Here is a 22,328-nt window from a genome sequence, read left to right on the forward strand (position 1 = left end):
AGTCTCAAAGCGGGCACACTATATATGTCGAAGTGTCCTTGGGCAAGACACTGAATCCCCAATGCCCCCGATAGCAGGTAGTTGCCTTGCATGGCTGACGCTGCTATCGGAGTGTGAGTGTGTGTTAAAGCTATATATTATATAAACTCTCTGTTGGCAGAATTACCCAAGTAAAAGCAGACATATGTGTGAATGGGTAAGTGTGAAGCACATTGTAAAGCGCTTTGGGAGGTCTTCATTGACTTGGAAAGCACTATATAAATGCAGACCATTCATTCATTCATTCATGTAGTAAAGAAAAATAGACAAAAAGTGTGCCATATCAACCATTTCAGTAGGTGGCAGCAGTTTACGACTTTATATATGTACATATTTTACTATGGTTGTATATTTTTGAAATATCTTTGTCAACATTCCTGAAAAAAAACAAAAAAAATACTTCACAGTCTCAATTATTTAAGGTGGTTGATATATTTGTTTAATAAATAAACACAAAAATAAATGAATGCACATCATACACATAAATAAACACCACACAGTATACACTGCATGGCAGAAAATTTTGCAAATATTTTGTGTGTTTTTTTCATTTTTTACTTGTTTTTACCAATGATAACATAAAATACAACTCAAATGGGTAAAAGTGTCAAAATTGAGGATTGCAGAACATATTGAATAGAATTGTCTTTATTTCATTGATTACAACGTAGTGTAAATTATTCACAACGACATTAGATGTGTTACTCCAGGTTAAACATGTAATAAAAGTCACTAAGAAAAAACAAAAAAAAGGATATTAGAATAGATTTGCAATATTTACAAGGCACTGCTTGTATACTGGCCCAAGTTGTAAATGCATCAGAAAATAAAGCAATGAAAATAATGGAACGACAACTAAGCAACAGCAGTGAGCAAAAATAAAAATAAAATTTCAATATATTTTTCCACACAGGTAGAATATTTTGACTATATGGTTATTCATAAAAAATATTTTTCATGTTCAAAATGATCCCTTAGAAAAGTAAAAGTATCTGCCATCTGTCTACTTATTAAATATCGCTCATTTTGAGCGTAATCTCTCATTTTACCAAGCGTGAGTATAAGTTCTAAAAACATATTGCGATTATTAATTGATTCTATAAATTTTTGCAGATTTATTGACTGAGTTGTGCATTATTCGATGATTGTCGCATGTCCATGTCCGCATTGTCCTTTGAGCAGTTTTTGCTATGTGCATCACCGCTGTCTATTTCTGCAGCAGTTCATGTTCACCCCAGTCTACCGTATACATCGTATCTCATTCATGGACACAGTTGTCACTCCTGGGATGGTGTTTGTTTCATTGTCAATTGCTTGTATAAACTATTTATGTGCGACATACAACCTGGTGTTACAGTATTTTTGTAACCGCTTATAAATAGACTCATTGTCGCTGTTGCAGTTGAGCCTTTACAGTTAATCCAATATCGTATGAAAGCTGTGTTGCACAGAAACACATCATTAGCGCTTCCCATTGCATGCGTGGGAGTTTCACAACTCTCTAACATCCGTCCATTTTTATCTTTGCCGACTATCGGATGGGTTGACCTCCGTTGCCGTGACGCGCTTGAGCGGGGGAGCTCGAGTTCTCACTGAATCCCTGCTGATACAAAGGGGAAGAAAGACGTGGTGGGGATCATTAACTGAGCTTCTGTCTTTGTAGCCAAATAAAACTTCCTGGGCTGTTTTTACACCAAATGATGTTTTGAGGGCGCTTAGCCAGACCTGGCGGCGTGCCTTCGACCGACTCTCACTTTGCATTGCTGGTTTGTCACATGCTGGTTGGCCGAGCGGGCACGGAGACAAAGTTCATCCCGCCCTCAATGCGTCCTACCTTCCAAATTGGTCGTCTCCCAGCTTCGGTAGATACCAAGCTGCCCACTTTCTTACATATACTGTGGCTATTGTTGAGTCACGGTAAGTCAAGTCATGTTTATCTGTATAGCCCTTAATCACAATGATTTCAAAGGGCTGCACAGACCACAGAACATTGAGGAATAGCTTTTCTTACTGATGTTCAGGTTTTGAAACGAGAGGTCAGTCTAAATATGAGCTTGTGATGAGCAGTTCCCTCAAAGGTTTTACTTACAGAATATTCTGGGCATAAATGAGTTATAGCCAACGGCTGTAGGAATTCACAAATGCAGAGACTGATGAGGTTTACCATCATTCTTATGCACAAAGGTTTGGGCCATAAGCTGTACATCTGTTACAAAGTCAAATATTAATCGTTAAAGGGCCTGTCTTGATCGACTGACGATAGCGTCGTCATTTTTAGGGAAATCTTGCTCAAGCCACTCAACATTGGCCTCAAGGAAATCAATTATATACGGACCCTGTACTGGTCCGTCATGGTGAAGAGGGAACTGAGCCGAAAGGCAAAGCTCTCGATCTACCGGTCGATCTATGTTCCTACCCTCACCTATGGTCATGAACTTTGGGTTATGACCAAAATAACACGTTCCCGGATACAAGTGGCCGAAATGAATTTAATCCGCAGGGTGTCTCGGTTTTCCCTTAGAGATAAGGTGAGAAGGTCAGTCATCCGGGTGGGACTTCTCCGCATTGAGAGGAGCCAGTTGAGGTGGCTCGGGCATCTGATAAGGATGCCTCCTGGACGCCTCCCTCGGGAGGTGTTCCGGGCATGTCCCACCAGCAGGAGGCCCCGGGGGCGACCCAGGACACGCTTGAGAGACTTATGTCTCTCGGGTGGCCAGGGAACGCCGTCGGTTGAGCTGAAGGAGGTGGCTGGGGATAGGGACGTCTGGGCTTCCCTTTTAAAGCTGCTGCCCCCGCGACCCCAAAAGACAATGGATGGATGGACGGATGGATGAAAATCCATTATATTTTTTTAGTAAGAACAAAAAAATGGACTTCACTTAATTTACTGGAATTCTTAAGCTAATTAAATCTCATCCATTAATTGAAATTAATATTTCCCCTTTCTCATTTTGTATTCCACTCAAAGAAGTAAAATGATAGACCTAAACATGGCACTTAAGGCCACTTCTTACTGTACACTACTGAAGTTGCATATTTATAACTGAATATATGAAATTTTGAATGAAGAAATTAAATAAACATTACCATCTATAGGAAATTTCATATTTCAATATTACAACACTAGCAACTATCTATAGCTTTATCAAGGTGTCTACTACATAATTATTAACGATTTACTACTCACTTAAAACAGTGCTATCTAGTAAACAGCTAAGTACCAATGAAACTTTCTTTTTGTGAGATTGATAGCTACCTTTGTCGTAATCTATTACATTAATTGCTTAATAACCACCAAATTCCTACCTAATTACTCTCTGCCTATAAACATAATATGCAGCTTATTATTTATTTGGGCATCACCAAACTAGCCATGTTCCAAGAACCTTCTTTCCATTTAAAAAGCTAGCTAGCCCAGCCTCTAAATATCTATGTACTTATTTTTTTTGCCTTGACTACTTACTTAATATACCTACCTGCCATGTTCCTACAGATTTTCATTCCAAGCTATTTAGCCACCTAGCTAGCTTGTTATACAAACATATTACATACTAAAAAAAACAATCATTAACTAATTTTCCAGTTATCAATTCAACCACTCAGTAGCATCCTTAGATTAGGTAGAGTGTCTAATTTCTTGATGAAGGTTATGATTTCTGAGCAGGAAACGTGTGAACTTTCCACCGCCTGAATGACTTCCCAGTTGGAAATCAGTGGGTATGTTCAGCTGCAGTCAGGCCTTCCTCGGAATAAATAAACCTTGCGTGTGTTTGCCACTGGGGAAGTGCAAACATCTACGATTCAGATGTTGAGTCACTGGTGATTCACTTCTCTCTGCAGGTGAACAACAACGGCCTGGTGTCCTTCCTTAGGGAGGTGTCTCAGTTCACCCCGGTGGCATTCCCAATCGCCGGGGACCGCCGGGTGGTAGCCCCTTTCTGGGCTGATGTGGACAACCGGCGGGCGGGAAATGTTTTCTACCGGCAGAGTCAGGAGCCGGACCTCCTCCGCCGGGCGGCCGCTGACATCAGGGTATTCTTCTCAGACTTTGCTGACTTCAATGCCACCTGGGCTCTCGTTGCTACCTGGCACCAAGTCACTTTCTACGGTGGCAGCTCGACCACACCGGTACCTACCTAGTACTGTTTTTCAAAAATAAACCGTGACAAGGTAAACTCAACTCCAAACTGACACCAATGTATGTTTTTGTCCTGCAGGTGAATACATTCCAACTAGTACTCATTACGGATGGCGAACTCTCATTTACCATATTCCAGTACAGTAACATCACATGGACCACCGGAAGGCATGCCAGTAGCGGGGGTGATGCAAATGGCCTCGGAGGATTTGCAGCACAGGTAAGCTTAGTTGATGTTTGCATGGAGGTTTGAAAAAGAATAGGTTGTCAACTAACTAAAATAGTGCTAGGCAGTTAGAAGGTTTAGTAATTGGAAGATATGAAGTTTACATTTAGTGTAGGTAGTTAGTATATAGGTGCTAGATAGGTTAGTCAGTCTATGGGTGCTATTACACCCTCAAGTTGTTTACTTAAAGTCAATTCAGTCAAGTCATGTTTATTTGTATAGCCCTTAAATCTCGAAGGGCTGCACAGATCACGGATTATTGCAAACCACTATTATTACACCATCCCCTGATCTAAAACCTAAATTAGGGCAAGGAAAAACTCAAAAACCTCAACATGAGGAAAATGAAGAAACCTTGAGAAGGTGAGGTAATCCCACTTCCAGGATGTCCAGGCTGCAATGGATGTTGCATTGTCAAACAATAAAAATAAAATATGAAATAATCAAAGTATAATAAAAAATAAAATAAAAAGGATGACCAGGTTGCAATGGATGTAGCATTAACAAACAATACACAGACATTGTCAACATGAACGATAGCTCATTCATAAGCCATAGAATATAAGTGTGTTTTAAACCTAGATTTAAACAGTTCCACTGAGGTTACAGAACAAATCTCAGAGGGCAGAGCATTACACAGCACCGGCTCCCGGATGGAGAACATGCTTAACCTGCGAATTTATTCTTGGCTCTTGAAATCACTAGCAAACCAGCATTTTCCGAGTAAAGGCTCCGGACAGGAACATAGGGGGAAATTGAATCTGAAAGATAAGAGAGAAATTCCGTGTATCATTTTGTATAATAGCAACAGAACCCTAAAATCAAATCTTAAGCTAGCAGGGAGCCAATACAGGTCAGCTAACAACTTTCTTGGCGGAGTTAAAAGCCTCGCTGCAGCATTTTGTAATTCAGGTAAAATATGGCATGTAGTGCCACAATGTCTTCACACAAAAGCCTTTCTAAATCATTAATCTCTTATTTATTAGGCTCTGATAGGGACCCATCTTCCTGTCTCCCCCCCAGGCAGGTTTTAATGCTGGTGATGGCAATCGGTACTTCAACATTCCAGGCTCACGCACCAGAGACGTGGCAAGTGTAGAGACCACCACCAACGTGGGCTTCCCCGGCCGTTGGGTTTTTCGCATCGACCACGTCAACGTGAAAGTGGGCAGCTGCAACAACTCAGGTGAGAATGCCTCAATTTGATAACCAGCGGGGGATCCCTCTCACATAATGTCTCTGTCTTTTCCAGCTTCAGTGTGCCCGCACTTGAGACCCTGTCTTAATGGAGGTCACTGCATTGATGACTGCATCACTGGGAATCCCTCCTTCACCTGTTCTTGTTTGTCAGGCTTTACCGGGCGACATTGCCAAATTAGTGAGTCGGGAGACACCCTTTAATGCAAAAGTAATTTAATGTACAGAATACGTAGTCTCCTTTAGTGGCTATCAATCCATCAATCCATCCATCCATCCATCCATCCATCCATCTGTCTATCCAGGTCTCCACATGTTTGTCCTTTTGTTTACCCACCCAACCATCCATGCCCATCCATCCATCCATCCATCCATCCATGTCTCCAAATGCCTGTGCTTTTATTTATCCATCTATCTATACATCCCCAATCCATCCATCAATTTTTCAACCCACTCATCCATCCATTCATCCATCCATCCATCTATCCTTCCATCCATCCATCCATCCATCCTTCCCTCCCTCCCCATCCCTCTCTTCCTCCCTCCATCCACCCATCCATCCATCCTTCCCTCCCTCCCCCATCCCTCTCTTCCTCCCTCCATCCATCCATCCATCCATCTATCCATCTATTCATCCGTCTATCCATCTGTCTATCCAGGTCTCCACCTGTTTGACCTTTTGTTTACCCACCCAACCATCCATCCTCAACCCATCCATCAATGCATTTATCTATGTTTCAACACATCATCCCTCCCTCCATCCCTCCCTCCCTCCCTCCCTCTTTCCCTCCATCCATCCATCCGTCCATGTCTCTATCTGCCTGTGCTTTAATTTATCCATCTATCTGTCCATTCATCCCCAATCCATCCATCAATTTTCAACCCACTCATCCATCCATTCATCCTTCTATCCATCCATCGATCCTTCCCTCCCTCCCCCATCCCTCTCTTCCTCCCTCCATCCAACATCCATCCTTCCTTCCCTCCCCAATCCCTCTATCTATCTATCTATCTATCTATCTATCTATCTATCTATCTATCTATCTATCTATCTATCTATCTATCTATCTATCTATCTATCTATCTATCTATCTATCTATCTATCTATCTATCTGTCTGTCTGTCTGTCTGTCTGTCTGTCTGTCTGTCTGTCTGTCTGTCTGTCTATTCATCTATCCATCTGTCTATCCAGGTCTCCACTTGTTTGTCCTTTTGTTTACCCATCCAACCACCAACCCATCCATCAATGTATTCATCAATGTTTCAACACATCATCCCTCCATCCATCATCCATCCATCCATCCATGTCTCCATCTGCCTGTGCTTTTATTTATCCATCCATCTGTCCATTCATCCCCAATCCATCCATCAATTTTTCAACCCACTCATCCATCCATTCATCCATCCTTCCATCTGTTCTATTCTATGGCATTGCAGGAAATGGGAAAGTGGGTCCATTTGCATTAGTATTTTTCACATTGGGACACTGAATTTCGACCTTTCTAACCTTTCACACTGTGTATAAAAGCTGGCATGCTTACTTTGCAGATGTGGACGAGTGTGCTTCGTTTCCCTGCCAGAACGGAGGAACTTGTCAAGACCATGTCAACAGTTTTAGCTGTCAGTGTCCACCTGGATACACGGGGTCTCTTTGTGAAACAGGTACAATTACTGCTTTTATGTATTCAAAGTACAATTACATTAATACAGTAGATAATAAAATATTGTACAAGAAAACCTGAATATAATCATGGCTGTAATAAACATCATGTGAATAGATACATACAGTAGATACAGTAGGTGTGTGAAATTCAATGGAATGTTTGCGAACCTTCCCATAGCCGTGATACAACGCGAAGATGTATCCGACCTCTTGTGATACTTTATTTGACGGCCAGCGGCGCATACTTTCAGCATGAGGGGAGCCGCGTGGCGGATATATCTATCGGCTGAGTAAATATTGAAATATGAATGTAACATTCCGTTGCAGACGTGGACGAGTGCAGGGACGGGCTGTGTCTCAACGGCGCGCTGTGTGTGCAGACCGCCGACAATTTCACCTGCGTCTGTCCCCCAGGATATACTGGTGTGCTGTGCCAAACAGGTGGGAAGCAGTTTGACAGTGAACTCTCATTGCATGTTTTAAAAGTTTCATTCTCATTTTCATTCTGTCGCTGTCAAGAAGTAGGGGACTATTGTGTGGTATCACTCTTATATGATGGTAAACTCCATTGATGGGTTATTAGAAATTATCGTTGTTTGTTGAAACAGAACCAAGTACAGTTTAGTGTTCTGCCATATAGTGTTTATTTTGGGGATTTTTCAAACATTAATTTGAGTTTGTGTCACTTCATGCCACAGACATTGACAAGTGCGACTCACAGCCCTGCTTGAATGGAGGCCAGTGTGTCAATCAAGGCAGCAACTTTACCTGCCTTTGTCCTGCTCCGTTTACTGGTATCGTCTGCGAGTCAGGTGAAATTCAGGTCAAATTTTCAGGAAAAAAGTATTTTTTCATTGCTTTGTCGGATAACGGTATCATGAATAAACAAAAGACATGTAAAGTTTAAATTGTATTTTTTCAAGAATAGTCCTAAATATGCCCCCTGCCCGAAGATAACTGGGATGGGCACCAGCACCCCCGCGACCCTACTGAGGATAAGCGGTGCAGATAATGAATGGATGGAGTCCTAAATATTAGAAGTGAAAATTGGATGCCAAATAAGGATGCTTTTTTTCAAGTAAAATACAAATTTTAAATTACGTTTTTACAAAAATATGTTATTTCATTCCATTTACATTTTTATTATCTCAAATAATATTTTAACGATATTAATAAACCATTAAGGGATGATTGAGATAGTGAACAAATAATAATGAACTTCTGATTTAAAAAAATCACACAACTGCAAAACTTAATAACACTGGATGAGTTGTTGGGTGGATTCATTAACCACTAAAGTCTGTAGTGTGTTTTGGGCAAGTACAGCCTGGTGGCGCAGATCCCTCTCCAGGCCAACAAATGTTTCTACCAGGTCTCCAAGGACAGATCTTTCGTCTGCTTGGCGAATGTGCTAACCACTGCACTACCGAAACCCCTATCTGACATTACAAAATTATAATATGAATATGTTCATTATTCAGACAAAGGTTTGAATATTAATTCTGGAAAGGTGGTCTATGTAACTTCCAAAATATTCTACACACCGACACCATTTTCCGCCTTTCATCATTTCAGCTACTTTTGTTGCATGTGCAAGTTTGTGAAATTCTTAGATGCACTCGATTAAACTCTTCAATTTTTAATCATTTTTGGTGTTTATGTTGGCATTTGGAATGTATTTGAAACAATCCTTTTCTTACTTTCACCACTTTCATCCTACAATTAAAGAAAACAACGGCCACACGCGTGATATCACTCTCTCCCCCTCATCCCCCAGCCTTCTTCTCTTCAGTGTAATGCACTTTGTGGCTGGAACACAGATGATAAAAGTAAGATAAAAGCAAATAGGCGCGGTAAAAATAAATAAACTCAGTTGGGCATTGTTAACACAAACTTAATAAAGAAAATATTTAAGTTAAAACTTTTTAAATCACCTGAAACTACGTACTCCATCTTTAAGGATGAAATTCTTTAAACAATTCATCCATCCATCCATTATCTGCACCGCTTATCCTCAGTAGGGTCGCGGGGGTGCAGGAGCCCATCCCAGCTATCTTCGGGCAGTGGGCAGGGGACACCCTGAACTGGTTGCCAGCCAATCGCAGGGCACACAGAGACAGACAACTCACTGGCTCATTCACACCTATGGACAATTTGGACTGGCCAATTAACCTGACATGCATGTTTTTGGAATGTGCGAAGAAACCGGAGTGTCCGGAGGAAACCCACACAAGCACGGGGAGAACATGCAAACTCCACACAGGGGGTTTGATCTCACGACCTCAGAACTGTGCCGCACACGCGCTAACCACTGCACCACCGTGCTGCCCTCTTTAAACAATATGTATTGTTAAAAAACGGCAAAAATAAGACATTTTTCCAGCATCTAAAATTGAGAAAACATGGAAACTGAGAATTGTATGTAATATTGATTTAGGCAGGAAATACAATGTAACAAAATGGTATGCCATTATTAGCAACATTAAAAAAATAAAAGACTTATTTAAAAATAGTTACAATAAATTCACGTGTTAAAAGTGACTCACTCTCCTTTTAAGGGATGCTATGTTGTTGGTTGATGATAAACAATAACTTATTAATTTAAATGAGATGCTCATTTGAGTTTAAAACCTGGAATACTGAAGTCAATTGTGTCTTTTTGTTTCCCCACAGAACTGATGGAGCTTAAGTTCAATACGACTGAATCCCAAAACCAAACCGGTAAACTGGAAGATGACTTTTACTATCTCTTAAAGTTTTCTTGTGACTTTCTCCCTTTATCTACAGATCCATGCCGACACGACGACTGCGGCAAGAACAGGATCTGCCAATCGGACGACACTTCTGGGGAACACCGGTGCTCCTGTGCACCGGGATACTATGGTGACATGTGCCAAGGTAAGCGCATCTGCTTTCGTACTTTTGGATTCAAATGCAAGTGTTTCGCCTGCCTTGAAACATGTTGATGTGTTGTGTGATTATCAAAAGGTACACGGTTTATTGGAACCCGGGGATCCACCCGGCCGCCTCCTGTAAATATTTGTTTTATGGCATTTTGTTTTTTATAGGTTTACTAACAAACGAGGAAGCACTTTGCTTAAGACACACATGTGTTTTTTGAGAAGTTGCTGCTGTTTTTTTCTGCATTTGCCTCTTCGAGCATAGCCAGGACATCACACCTGGCACCATAACACTGTTGGGTGGAATTTTCCATGATAAAGACTAATATTAGTGTATGCAAATCAAATGACAACAATCTAGGGTATTTTTATTTTCTGATGCTTTCAATGAGAAAGATGCACTGCTTGGAACAAAAGGACTTTTTCCACCCCAAAAAATATATACTGTACTATTATGAAATTAAAATCTGTTTGATTCTTGTGTTTGGTCATTAAAAATAAAATAAGGAATATTTCTCACCAATGGTTCCATTTACTAGAACTACAAATGCTATTTGAGAAAAAAGACACAAGATATGTGCAAAAAACTGTATTTTCTCTTTTTTTAGAGAATGAAGGGTTTCTGTTTTTTTTTTTTTTAAAGAGCAAATGTAAGGAGAGGTATATATTTTAAAAGAAACTTTCTTAAAAATGCAAAATCATAAGATAAAATTCTGATTTTTTGTGGCAGGGTTTTTGAGGGGTTTAAAAATCCAACTTTAGTAATGTTCTAGAAATAAAGCATTAGTTTCTAATGTAAATATTCATTTTTTGTTATAAAGATTTTCCCTAAAACACATTTATCTTATGTAATACCTGTGCAAACCCAAAGATTATCACAGATTTCACTTGAGATTTCTACAATAGGACTTTTTGGGGGAAAATTATTTCATTCTGATGAAACTAAATACTATTTTTCTAGAAATAGAGCATTGGTTTTAAGTAAAACTAATCATCTTTTTTGAGAAAGATTTTCCCTTAAACAAATGTATTTGTGACAAATAAAATTATTTCTTTTTACATTTATTGCTTATACTTTTTTTGCAATTTTTTTACAACAGGGGGAGAAAGTCCAATTTTGATGAGACTAAAAGTTGTTTTACAGAAATAAATCATTTAATTTAATAAAAATATTCATGTTTTTTTTGAGACATTTCTTTCCTGAAAGAAATTTATTTTAGATAATAACTGTATAATTTTTTTCTTTAAAGTCAAGTAACATTATTCGATAGATAGATAGATAGATAGATAGATAGATAGATAGATAGATAGATAGATAGATAGATAGATAGATAGATAGATAGATAGATAGATAGATAGATAGATAGATAGATAGATAGATAGATAGATGGATAGATCATATTTGTTGTTTTAGAAGGGAAAAAAAAAATCACAGCATCTGAAGAATAAAAGTATATCTTTTATATTTTCTTTGAGTTGTTTCAAGGCGTTATAGAAGAGTGTATCCACGGCCAGTTTCATTCATTCATCCTTTCTTTTAACCTGAGGCAACATCAGCTCCTGTAAATATTTGTTTCATGGAGCGTTCTTTACGAGTTTACCAACAAAAAAGGAAGTGCTTTGTCTAGACACCCAAATGTTGCTTTTATAAGGGGATGCCGCGCTCTGTGGTATTCAGCTCATTGCTTCCCGCCGCACAAATATGTAGCGATTTATTTGTTGCTCTGAAACACGGCCATTACGCCACACGGTGCACCAAAACACGTCCAAGCTGCATTTTTCTAGAAACTAAGGAAAATGGTATTGCAATGATTTTTTTTTCTTTTTAAAGTATTCATTAGAAAATAAAATGTAGTATAGTTATTAGGGTAAAATACATTTTTTTGTAGAGTAAATTTATATTAGTTGGAAAATATAAATACTATTACACAATAAAGTCATATAAAGGGTATTTTTGCAGTTACCAATTACGGTGTTAGAATACTGTTTTTAAAAAGTCAAAGGCTTATTGTCCCAGAGAATATAGAAGCAATATTGCTTTTTAAAAATATTCCCTTAAAATATATCACATTGAGTTAATTGTAAAAGAACCCACTAATATTCCTCAAAAACTAAATGTTAAACCTTTTTTTTTACACGAATAGTTTTACATATAGAACTGTATATTTTTCAGGTAAAATAAACATTTAAATACAAAATGATTATTAATTTCCTTGGTCTCTTCAAGTTTAAAATTAAATCTGAATGATATGAGGGAGCAAGTCCTTGCATGATTTTGTATAATAGCAACAGAACCTTAAAATCACATCTTAAGCTAACAGGGAGCCAATGCAGGTTAGCTAAAATCGGGGTAATGTGATCAAAGTTTATTGTCTTTGTTAGAAGCCTCGCTGCAGAAGACAATTGCTCTTTCACAAACAGACTTTTAAGATAATGAACAGGTAAAAGCCAATTTTGTAAACAGTTTTTTTCACATGACAGTGGCATTATGAAAAAAAAAATGTCATTGATAAAGTAGGTTTTCTTTCCAAGTGAGTTGTCTTATTTTACATTATTTTTGGACAACAAGCCGCTATTCAAAATACATTTGTATTTTGCGTGTGTGTGCTCTGAGAATACTGTGAATGTTTTTTGAATATTACAGTAATTTCAATATAATGTAAATATAAAGTAGAAGGTCTAGCATTGTTGTTGCATTTCCATTCAATCTTTCAGAATTAAAGATAAAATAACCAGTTAACTACTGTTCTATTTTGACCACCCATTAATAGTTCATCATAATTCATCATTTATAGCCATTTGCAAGTATTCAGTTTTAACCCTCTTGTGAGTGAAGTTTGAGTCATCTCTTTAAGTGAGTCACCGCCAAACACAAATCAAACAAGTGCCCCCTATTTCGCTTTTCAACAACTTTGAAGTGTATCGAAAAAAATATAGCTACATAAACGTTTTACGTATTCAATGTGTTCCACCTTGCTGCGGTTGTAAAATGTGACTTAAACCTTGATACTTTGATTTACGAACACCTCTTAATAAAAAAAAAAAAGCCATGTGGAAAATATCAAGTGTTTCGTCGTTGATTTGTTGCAGCAAGACAGTGGAACGCAGCAGTAGCATCTCGTGCCTTGCTGTTATGGGTGGGCGGATCTATCCAAATATCGATATTATCGAGTATTGAGCGAGTACTTGGATTAGATCGATACTTTTGTCTTAAGATCGATGCCGCCTTCCCATTTTAACTATCAGGATGATAATGTTGATAGTGAGTCGTAAGAGTATACATACATTCTAACTTTCAAATTTGATCCAATTCTGGTTACTCTTTGTTTGCACTACTGATTTCATTTTCAAAATATTACGCATGGAAAGGAACTGTATTTTCCAGACTATAAAGCGCAATTTTAGTTGTCATGTAAAAATTGTTATACAGCAAGGGTGCTCATCGCGTCGATTGTGATCTACCAGGAGTTTGTACAGGTAGTACTGGTGGATCTCGGAAATGTGTATTTAGCGCTTTGTATTTTGGGGACACACTACTATCTAGTGGTCAAATGCACCATGTCAGCATAAACATTAATATTGCTCATGCAGTGAAGTAACAAATAGGTGACCTTCAAATGTTTTTGAATAAATGGTTTAATTTATTACAATTGTACGTAGTTTAAAAAAAAAAAAAAACACCTGAGTGGTTAGCGCATCTGTGGCACAGATCAGAGGTCATGGGTTCAGATCCAGCTATCAGCCTTCCTGTGTGTAGTTTGCATGTTCTCCTTGTGCCTGCGTGGGTTTCCTCCAGGCACTCCTGTTTCCTCCCACATCCCAAAAACATGCATGTCAGGGTAATTGGCTGGTCCAAATTGTCCCTCGGTGTCAATGAGCGAGTGAGTTGTTTGTCTCTGTGTGCCCTGCGACTGGCTGACAACTAGTTCAGGGTGTCCCCTGCCCACTGCCCGAAGATGGCTGGAATGGGCTCTAGCACCCCCACGACTCTACTGAGGATAAGCGGATAATGGATGGATGAATGAAATAACATTACATATTCATTACCTGAATATTTGATAATTAAGAGTTCAACTTAAACCTTATATGGTGTGCTTTGTCCTTTCTAGGTTTGAAAAATACTTGAACTTCAGGTGAAGTGCTTGTAACTGCTTGACATGGTTGCCATGTTTCTTAGGTTAGGTGTTGGGCTTGGGTTAAGAGCTAGAGTTTGTGCTTCAAATAAGGATTTTCAACTTATTTAATGGGTCTAAAATAGGATGGGGGCTACGTTTAGAAACTAAGGTTTAGGCTACTTATTAGGGCATTACACTGAATTAGAATTAGAGTTCTGAAATAGGGTTTGGCGCTAGGGTTAGTGTTGGGTGTAGGCTTAGGGTTAGGAACTAAGGTTTGAGCTCCATATTAGGGTTCTAAACTGAATGTATGGTTCCAAAATAGGTTTAGATCTAGGGTTACAGTTTGAATGGGTTACAGCTAGGGTTAGGTTTAGAGATAGGGTTAGGGGCTAGGGTTTGGACTGCAAGTTAGGGTTTGAAATCAATTTTAGAGTTCAGAAAAAATTTTGGGGCTAATGTTTGAACCTAAGGTTTGTTCTCCCGTTAGTTTAAACCGCGCTGAATTTCTTCTTCAACCAGTTCAGAATTTGGAAAATAGACTTTGAAAGTCCTTAAAAAGTGCTTGACTTTAGCCATGAAAAAGGTGTACCAGCCCTTACTATTACAATTACTTCAATTATACTACCCTGTTGTTACTTGAATCAGATCAATACCAAAAGTACCAGTATCACCCATCCCTACTAGCTGTGGCAAAGTCTTTTAACAGCATTGAAGCTCCAGCAAACAGCTTGCAACCTCAGAACATCTCCTAAATCTTTTCCAATGCTCTCCTTGGAACCACAAATGGAAAAAAAGTGAAAAGCGGGACACTGGGGAGCGCCTCATGGCTTCAAAGGTAGCCAATGAAAGGGCACGTTGTGCTAATGAAGCACCAGCTAATCGGCCCCAGGGTCCTCACCACATCGGCTCCGTATCACGAAAGGAATGAACTTCAAAGGCCGGGCGATTTTCTTTTGCGTGATTCTGCTGTGGCTTCTGCCTGGATTCTTCAATTAGGGCGTGTACAGTAAACAATAACATCTTTGGGGCCCCCGAGGTGACTGGTTGTAATAAATGGAGAATGTGCTTTCTTCACAAATCGCATGTGGATACTGACATTCCACGAGATTAACAGAATGATTGAAATGTACTCGCTCTTCAGCATTGGATGGTCTAAAAAAAGTAGAAGTAGGGCGATATGAAAAATGTCTGCATTGATTTACAAAATGTCATAGCAAAAGTGAAGTATCACACTGGGATACACTATTTCAAGGGGTCACCAAGATAAAGAGCTACTACATTGTGCTTCACATTTCCCAATAGCGGCCGTGCAGCCATGTGAGGCGCTAACCTGCTTATTGGGAGAATTAGGGGTTCAGTGTCTTACCCAAGGACACTTCGACATGTAACACGGAGGAGCCGGGATTCGAACTGCGATCTCTTGATCCCAAGACGAGTGCTCTACCTCCTGAGCCACTGCCGGTAGAGCGGCCGTCTTAGGATCAAGGGATCCCAGTTCGAATCAGTTCAAATCCCGGCTCGTCCGTGTCGAAGTGTCCTTGGGTAAGACACTGAACCCCTAATTCCCCCAATAAGCAGGTTAGCGCCTTACATGGCTGCAAGGCCGCTATTGGGAAATGTGGAGCACATTATAAAGCGCTTTGGTAAGTCATTGACTTGAAAAGCGCTATATAAATGCAGATGCATTTATATTATTTTTCAGTCTTAAAGATCTTGCCTATTGAACTTCTATATTTTAGGATTTTTCTTTCAAAAATTGCTAAAATACATTATGAATATTATTTGTACAATTATTATGTAGCGTATTACTGTGATGAGCACCTGCAAATTCAGAGTGAGGCATGCAATTCTCTTGCCTCATGGCAGAGGGCAATAGTGATAGCAAGGATTCCAATTTGATGCTCACCTCAGCCCCAAACACTATGATTAATGATAGTATTGGCAAGCTAACAGAAGGTCAAGCCATCCAGTATGTTTTTTTCTTTTTGTATTTGTATTTTCCATAATTGGGGAGAACCTAACTATTGATTACCTTTATTCAAAAGGAACAGTGCATAAACTTCATTTATAAGTTAAAGTAAGATAATGAAACACATTTTTATATGATACAGTTTATAAATCACTTTCTCCCTCTGCCAAAATTATGGTTAAAATGAAGGTTTTTTTCATTTGTAAATCTGACTGTGCCTCACCAGATATGAACCTCACCGAGCGCCACTTGTTGTTACTATATCATTATAATTTAAAACCCTGGTTTTAATTATGAAAAATATGGTCACAATTGGCTCAGACAACCCCTAAAAGCTTTACCTGGGGCGGCAGTAGCTCAGGAGGTAGAGCGCTCGTCTTGGGATCATGGGATCCCAGTTCGAATCCCGGCTTATCCGTGTTACATGTCGAAGTGTCCTTGGGTAAGACACTGAACCCCTAATACCCCCAATAAGCAGGTTAGCGTCTTACATGGCTGCAATACAAGGCCTCTATTGGGAAATGTGGAGCACATTGTAAAGCGCTGGGAAGTCATTGACTTGAAAAGCGCTGTATAAATGCAGATCATTTCGTTTCATTTCATACCTTGTAGAAATGATTTACATTTATACATCAAAGGTTGATTTAAAAAACAGTTTAGGAGAAATCATCATTTGAAAACACTGATCATGTCAATGTTTTGTCATTGCTAGAAAAATCACTATGACCCATCACTGGTGAACTATTTTCGGAAACCAGTCAGTCAAGTGTTATTAGAAGGCTACCTGGTGCCCACACTAAATATACCTCATTTGCAGAACACAAATTCAAATTACAGAAATATTGACAAAGATAAATTGTTCTTGGACCATTGACATAGAATAGATAGAATAGACTAGAATATTTCCCTGTGAAAATTGGGCATGGCACTCCAGTGTCACATATTCACAAAGAGGATAAAAGAAACCAAGAAGATAAAGGAACAGAGAAGATAAGGTTATAAAAACAAGGATAAAGTTATAGTTATAATTTGCACAATATTTACACAAAGAAATGTCGGCATGTAGGATGTCACATACAGTTGGTATCGTAATACAGTTTGGTATCGAACTGAACCATATGAATAGATGTATCAGCACAGGCTGTAAAATTAGTTGCGCATGTGAATAAATTAATCGCGGGGTGGGGAAAAAGAATAAAAGAATATCCTTACGTCTTGTATTCTTTTCCTGCAGCGTCAGTCTTCTATTGTGCTATAATGTAAACAATGTTACCTAAGACATTACAGACAATTCTAATTTCAATCTCAAAAATGGGAATTGTAATAAACATTTCAGCAATGATCTTAAAGTGTTGACAATTTCAAAAACAGTCCTATTGGAATATATATTTATCTAGGAACCAAACCAGTGTTCTCATTTGCCCGCGTCCCTGCATCCTAGACGCATCATTTTTGCTGGGGACGCATAGTGTCAAATCAACGCGCGTCCCCGGGACGCAACTTTTTTGACACAAAATTGTCATTATTTTCCGATTACTTTTTTTTTAACAGAGATTTATCACACTCCAAACTTTTCGTCAGGCTGATCCGCCATTGTTGTTTGGGTCTCGCGGTTCGAGTTTTTGTCTGCACGCCGATCTCGGCAAACGAGATTTCGTTGCTTCGAGATTGTCACTGTTGTGGTGCTTGTCGTCGAGGGAAGGTGAAAATCAACACAAAATTGGTCATTTCTTCAGTGTCAGTAATAAATCGAAACATAATGCAGAAAGTGATAGCAACGGCAATAATTCCCCCTTGAAAAAACTGCGGAGAAATTCTCCGGAAGATCGCGGAGGCAAGGAAAACACGTGTGTTGAAGTGAACGATTCGATGAAAGATAATAAACAAAAGAATACTAGTAAGAAAAGGACTTTTCTGCCAAAATGGACAAAATTATATTCCTGGTTACGCTATGAAGAGGATGATAATGGACTGGACCTTGAGAAGGCATTACAACTGTGGCGGGACAGCAAACCACGAAGAATATATGAATGGCAAAATCAGAAGTGATAACTTGCTTTGTATTACCAATTAACTGTGATGATTAAAACTGCATGAATATATAGATTAATATTTCAGCAATATTATTTTGTATAATGTACAATATTGTGAACTGAAAAATCTGAAGCGATAACTACTTTGTATTACCAATTAACTGTGATGATTAAAACTGAATGAAAATATAGATTAATATAATTATTTCAGCAATATTATTTTGTATAATGTACAATGTTGTTGTGGACTGAAAAATCTTGAAGTGATAATTGATTTGTATTACCAATAAACTGTGTTGATTAAAACTGAATGAATATATGGATTTATATTATATATTTGTCGCCGATTTACAATTTCAACCCCGATAACACTACATTTTGGGGACCCATAGATCTCTGTTGGGACCCATAGATTTTTGAGCATGCGAGACCCATCACTTTTCAGAGGTAAAATGAACACTGCTAAACTGTGAAAATGAATGAATGCTGGAAAAGAGAATCATAACCCAAGATTCTCCAATATATTGAAACAGTTTTGAGAGAAATGATTTGTATGGGTTAGGAAAACAGTGGCATTATTTTTATGGAAAAATGTCAAATCACTGAAATGATTAATCTGCATTACTTGGATCAGAACGTTGGAACGGTTTGATTCAGAACCGCAGAAACATAAGAACGTCAATTGAGCAAAATGTTTTTTCTTTGCAGAATAACACGTGTGAATGCTTTTCAGTGTTGACACAATAATTCACGTGACAGCTAATCAATAAAAACATCAAAGGCGCTCGGTATCCGCTGCAGATGGTCGGCACTCATTTACCATTCCGGCCCTACATCCTGCTGCTTGATTACATTTGAATTGTCAGCATCCGAATCCACTTGCTTATTTATATTTTTTGTTTGTGTGTGCTTGCAGAGGAATGTCTTTGCCAGAACGGCGGCGTCTGCGAAGACAGCAATGGGACGTGTAAATGTCCCGCCTCCTACACGGGACTCTATTGCCAGTTTGGTAAATCTAGGTTACTATACCGAAATCTGCCTGTTAAAAAGACACATTGGACAAAAGACCAACAACATATTGAATGTTTAACTAGACCACCTATTGAAAGAAGTCAAGTCATTCGAGTCATTTTTATTTGTATAGCCCTTAATCACAAAGAGTCTCAAAGGCCTGCACAGGTTATTACACAGACTATTTTTCAGACTATTCTTGCATCATCCCCTGATCTGGAACCAACATGAGGGCAAGGAAAAACTCAAAAACCTCAACATGAGGAAAATGAAGAAACCTTGAGAAGGGACCTTGTAGAAATCTACAAGTTCATGCTAAAATGTAAAGTACGGTAATGGATAGGCTAGAAAAAATTAGCAGAAACATATTAGCATGATTTCGCGTTCATGTTCTCGGAACACCACCAGGGTCGTCTGGGCACAACTTCTTGTGGTGTGTCCTGCAAGTACAGCCTGGCAGCACCCATCCCTCTCCAGGCTGTTATTTTTTGGGTAGGGGTTTGACCAGATAATAATAATGATAATAATCATAATAATAATGCAATGTATTTTGAAGCGCCTTTCAGGACATCCAAGGTTGCTGTACATATGAGTAGGACACAACAATAAATGAAGAGTAAAACAAGCAGTAATAAATAGCCAATAAAACACATGATAGTTAAAAGGGGCGGTTTTCACAGACCAGACACAGGACCGAATAGCGCTCGTTTTCTCAGTTTTTATTGATAAAGAGGGAGAGTAAGGCTTGCTTCCACGATCCGATGGCTGACGGACAAAAGGAGCGAGCGGTGCGGAAGTGGCACTTCCGTGTCTGGCGAGGAGGATTGGAAACAAGCGGGAATAGCAAGTCGTTGGCCGGAGATCAAAGGCGGTGTCGAGTTTGTAAGCGAGGTCGGTAGCAGCAGGTAGGCAGGTAACGGGGCGAAACAGGTCAGGTAACAGGCAGGCAGAACGGGGCGTAGTCAGGTCCAGAAACATGTTGTGAACAAAGATCATGCAGAAAAAAGCAGGGCAGGAACGGAGTCGGACGAAAAGGCTTACTGAACTGAAGGCAACAGTTCGCATAACGATCTGACGGCTTCCAAGAGGAAGCCGGGGGTTTAAAAAGAGAGTGTCCGCCAATCAGCTGTCCGGGCTGTTGGCGCCAATTAAGCCTCTGCAGCTGCGCTCAATCGGCAATCATGACAGGCAGTATATGAGGCATATATGATCAAGAATAGGCAAGTCTGACGATGTGAGTTTTTATTCCGGATTTCAAGGTGGACAGCGTCGCAGAATTTCGGAGGTCAGGCGACAATGAGTTCCAGAGCTGGGGGACCGAGCAGCTGAAAGCTCTGCTCCCCATGGAGCTGAGGCGGGCAGGGTGTATAGATAGTACTAGTTTCCATGTTTACCAGTAGCAGGAGAAGCTCCCTGATCTGACTCAGATACAGCACCTTCATCACCTGGTTGCTGTTGTTTTTCAATGTAACGCGTCAGATCTCACTTCAGAGATGGGCAGGACGTGGACATAGATGGGCTGTGGCATGTGACAATACTGATATTAGATCATGAATCAGTGGGGAAAAACTGTTTTGTTCCAAAACTTTTAGTATCACACCGTACAGTATGCATTGTATCACTTGTAGGTTTCATATTTGTGTCAAAAAACTAACTTTGTGGCGATGACATTATGACTTTTGTTTTTGTGACATATTAAAGACTCAAAGGTTCTTTGTCCAGAAAAGACTTTACGTTTTGGTTAGTTTTTTATTTATATTCAAATTATTTCATCTCTAAACTGCTACTTAACATAGTAACACATTCAACCAGCGTACTATTAAAAAATAATTAGCCTTTTTCTGATCAAACATTTGAACCAAAGTCTCAAACTGTTAAATGTAATTAGCTAACAGAAATTAGCACTGAGGTGTCATTGTGATCATAGAATAAAAAATGCTACTTCAATGCTGAAGTATTAGCAATACAAACGGAAGCATATTAAACAAAAATTCCCTCAGGCAGGTTTTTTTTAAAACAAATCCAATTAGCTTGTCTCACAGAAGTCAGATAATTCAAATAGATAGTGTGTATTATTTGACCACTAGATGTCGCTGAATGGTGTAGTGCAACCAAAAACGATTGCAGGCAAGTGCACAAACTACGTTGTTTTTCCAGGTTTTTGGCTACCGGTAGAAGCAAGATGGTCCATAATTATGTAGGCTCCCTTTAGGTGAGACTCATGTTGTCAGTAACCCACCTCGGGGTGGGACGGAAGCACAGTGCAGAAACACAGATTAGTACAGTAAAATGTGTTTTTTTTCTTTATTCAGGCAGGGTCTGGTACACGAAAAGTCAGATAGCAAGGCAACAGTAACTAGAACACCAGAAGCAACAATCGTGATCCAAGAGGCAGGCGAGGGTTTAGTGCTCCAGTAAACCGAAGCAGGAAGGCAACATTTAACAAGATCATCAAGAAAGGGATTCGGTATCCCGGAAGAACAAACATCTAAGACAGGGGGGATTGGGAGAAGACGATAAGGACAACAAACTAGGAACAAAGGGGATGGAGTACTAATAAAGGGAAGGGGAGGCGTTGTGGTAGGAGTAAAAAATATGGGGAAATCGAATAAAGTGACTAAAGCTGTGAGGAAGAAACCAGAACCAGGAAATGTGTTGCCAAATAAGCTAACGTTGAGGGAGAGAGGACATGGAGATAGAGAAGAAACCTGCATAGAAACAATAACCTGAGCACAGGATCGTAACACGTCATAATGAATGCTAAATTCTTGACCTACTATTGTTTTATATTGTAAATCTTGTATTTTTGGTCATTATTGAAATCAATATTGTTGTTTTTAGAATACTTGTTGTTTTTACCACTAGTAGTGGCTAAATAATACACACTGTCACCTTGAATAAAAATGTGCTAACTTAGCATGTTATAATCACACACAGAATTTTGTTCTTGCCCCCCTATTATTATAATGGATCAACTTCTAATGGAGCGTAAGATTCAATGTATTGTCGCCATTCATTGTGTGACTGTGTTTTA

At 39.2% G+C, this 22,328-nt stretch overlaps 1 protein-coding gene across 2 annotated transcripts in view; it reads left to right on the forward strand.

Annotated features, from left to right (window-relative positions):
• Window positions 1-22,328, forward strand: part of sned1 (sushi, nidogen and EGF-like domains 1) — a 74,907-nt gene that overhangs the window by 14,938 nt on the left and 37,641 nt on the right. For both annotated transcript variants that reach the window (XM_088348988.1, XM_088348989.1), the window contains exons 2-11: window positions 3,880-4,167; window positions 4,257-4,397; window positions 5,427-5,589; window positions 5,656-5,781; window positions 7,149-7,262; window positions 7,591-7,704; window positions 7,962-8,075; window positions 9,937-9,984; window positions 10,051-10,161; window positions 19,200-19,292. In XM_088348988.1, the coding sequence (XP_088205114.1) occupies window positions 3,880-4,167; window positions 4,257-4,397; window positions 5,427-5,589; window positions 5,656-5,781; window positions 7,149-7,262; window positions 7,591-7,704; window positions 7,962-8,075; window positions 9,937-9,984; window positions 10,051-10,161; window positions 19,200-19,292 (1,312 nt within the window). The remainder of the gene's footprint in view (window positions 1-3,879; window positions 4,168-4,256; window positions 4,398-5,426; window positions 5,590-5,655; window positions 5,782-7,148; window positions 7,263-7,590; window positions 7,705-7,961; window positions 8,076-9,936; window positions 9,985-10,050; window positions 10,162-19,199; window positions 19,293-22,328) is intronic.

This window comes from Urocampus carinirostris, chromosome 12 (assembly GCF_059441175.1).
Source record: "Urocampus carinirostris isolate Australia breed hairy pipefish chromosome 12, RoL_Ucar_1.0, whole genome shotgun sequence".
In the NCBI taxonomy this organism is placed as follows: Eukaryota; Metazoa; Chordata; class Actinopteri; order Syngnathiformes; family Syngnathidae; genus Urocampus; species Urocampus carinirostris.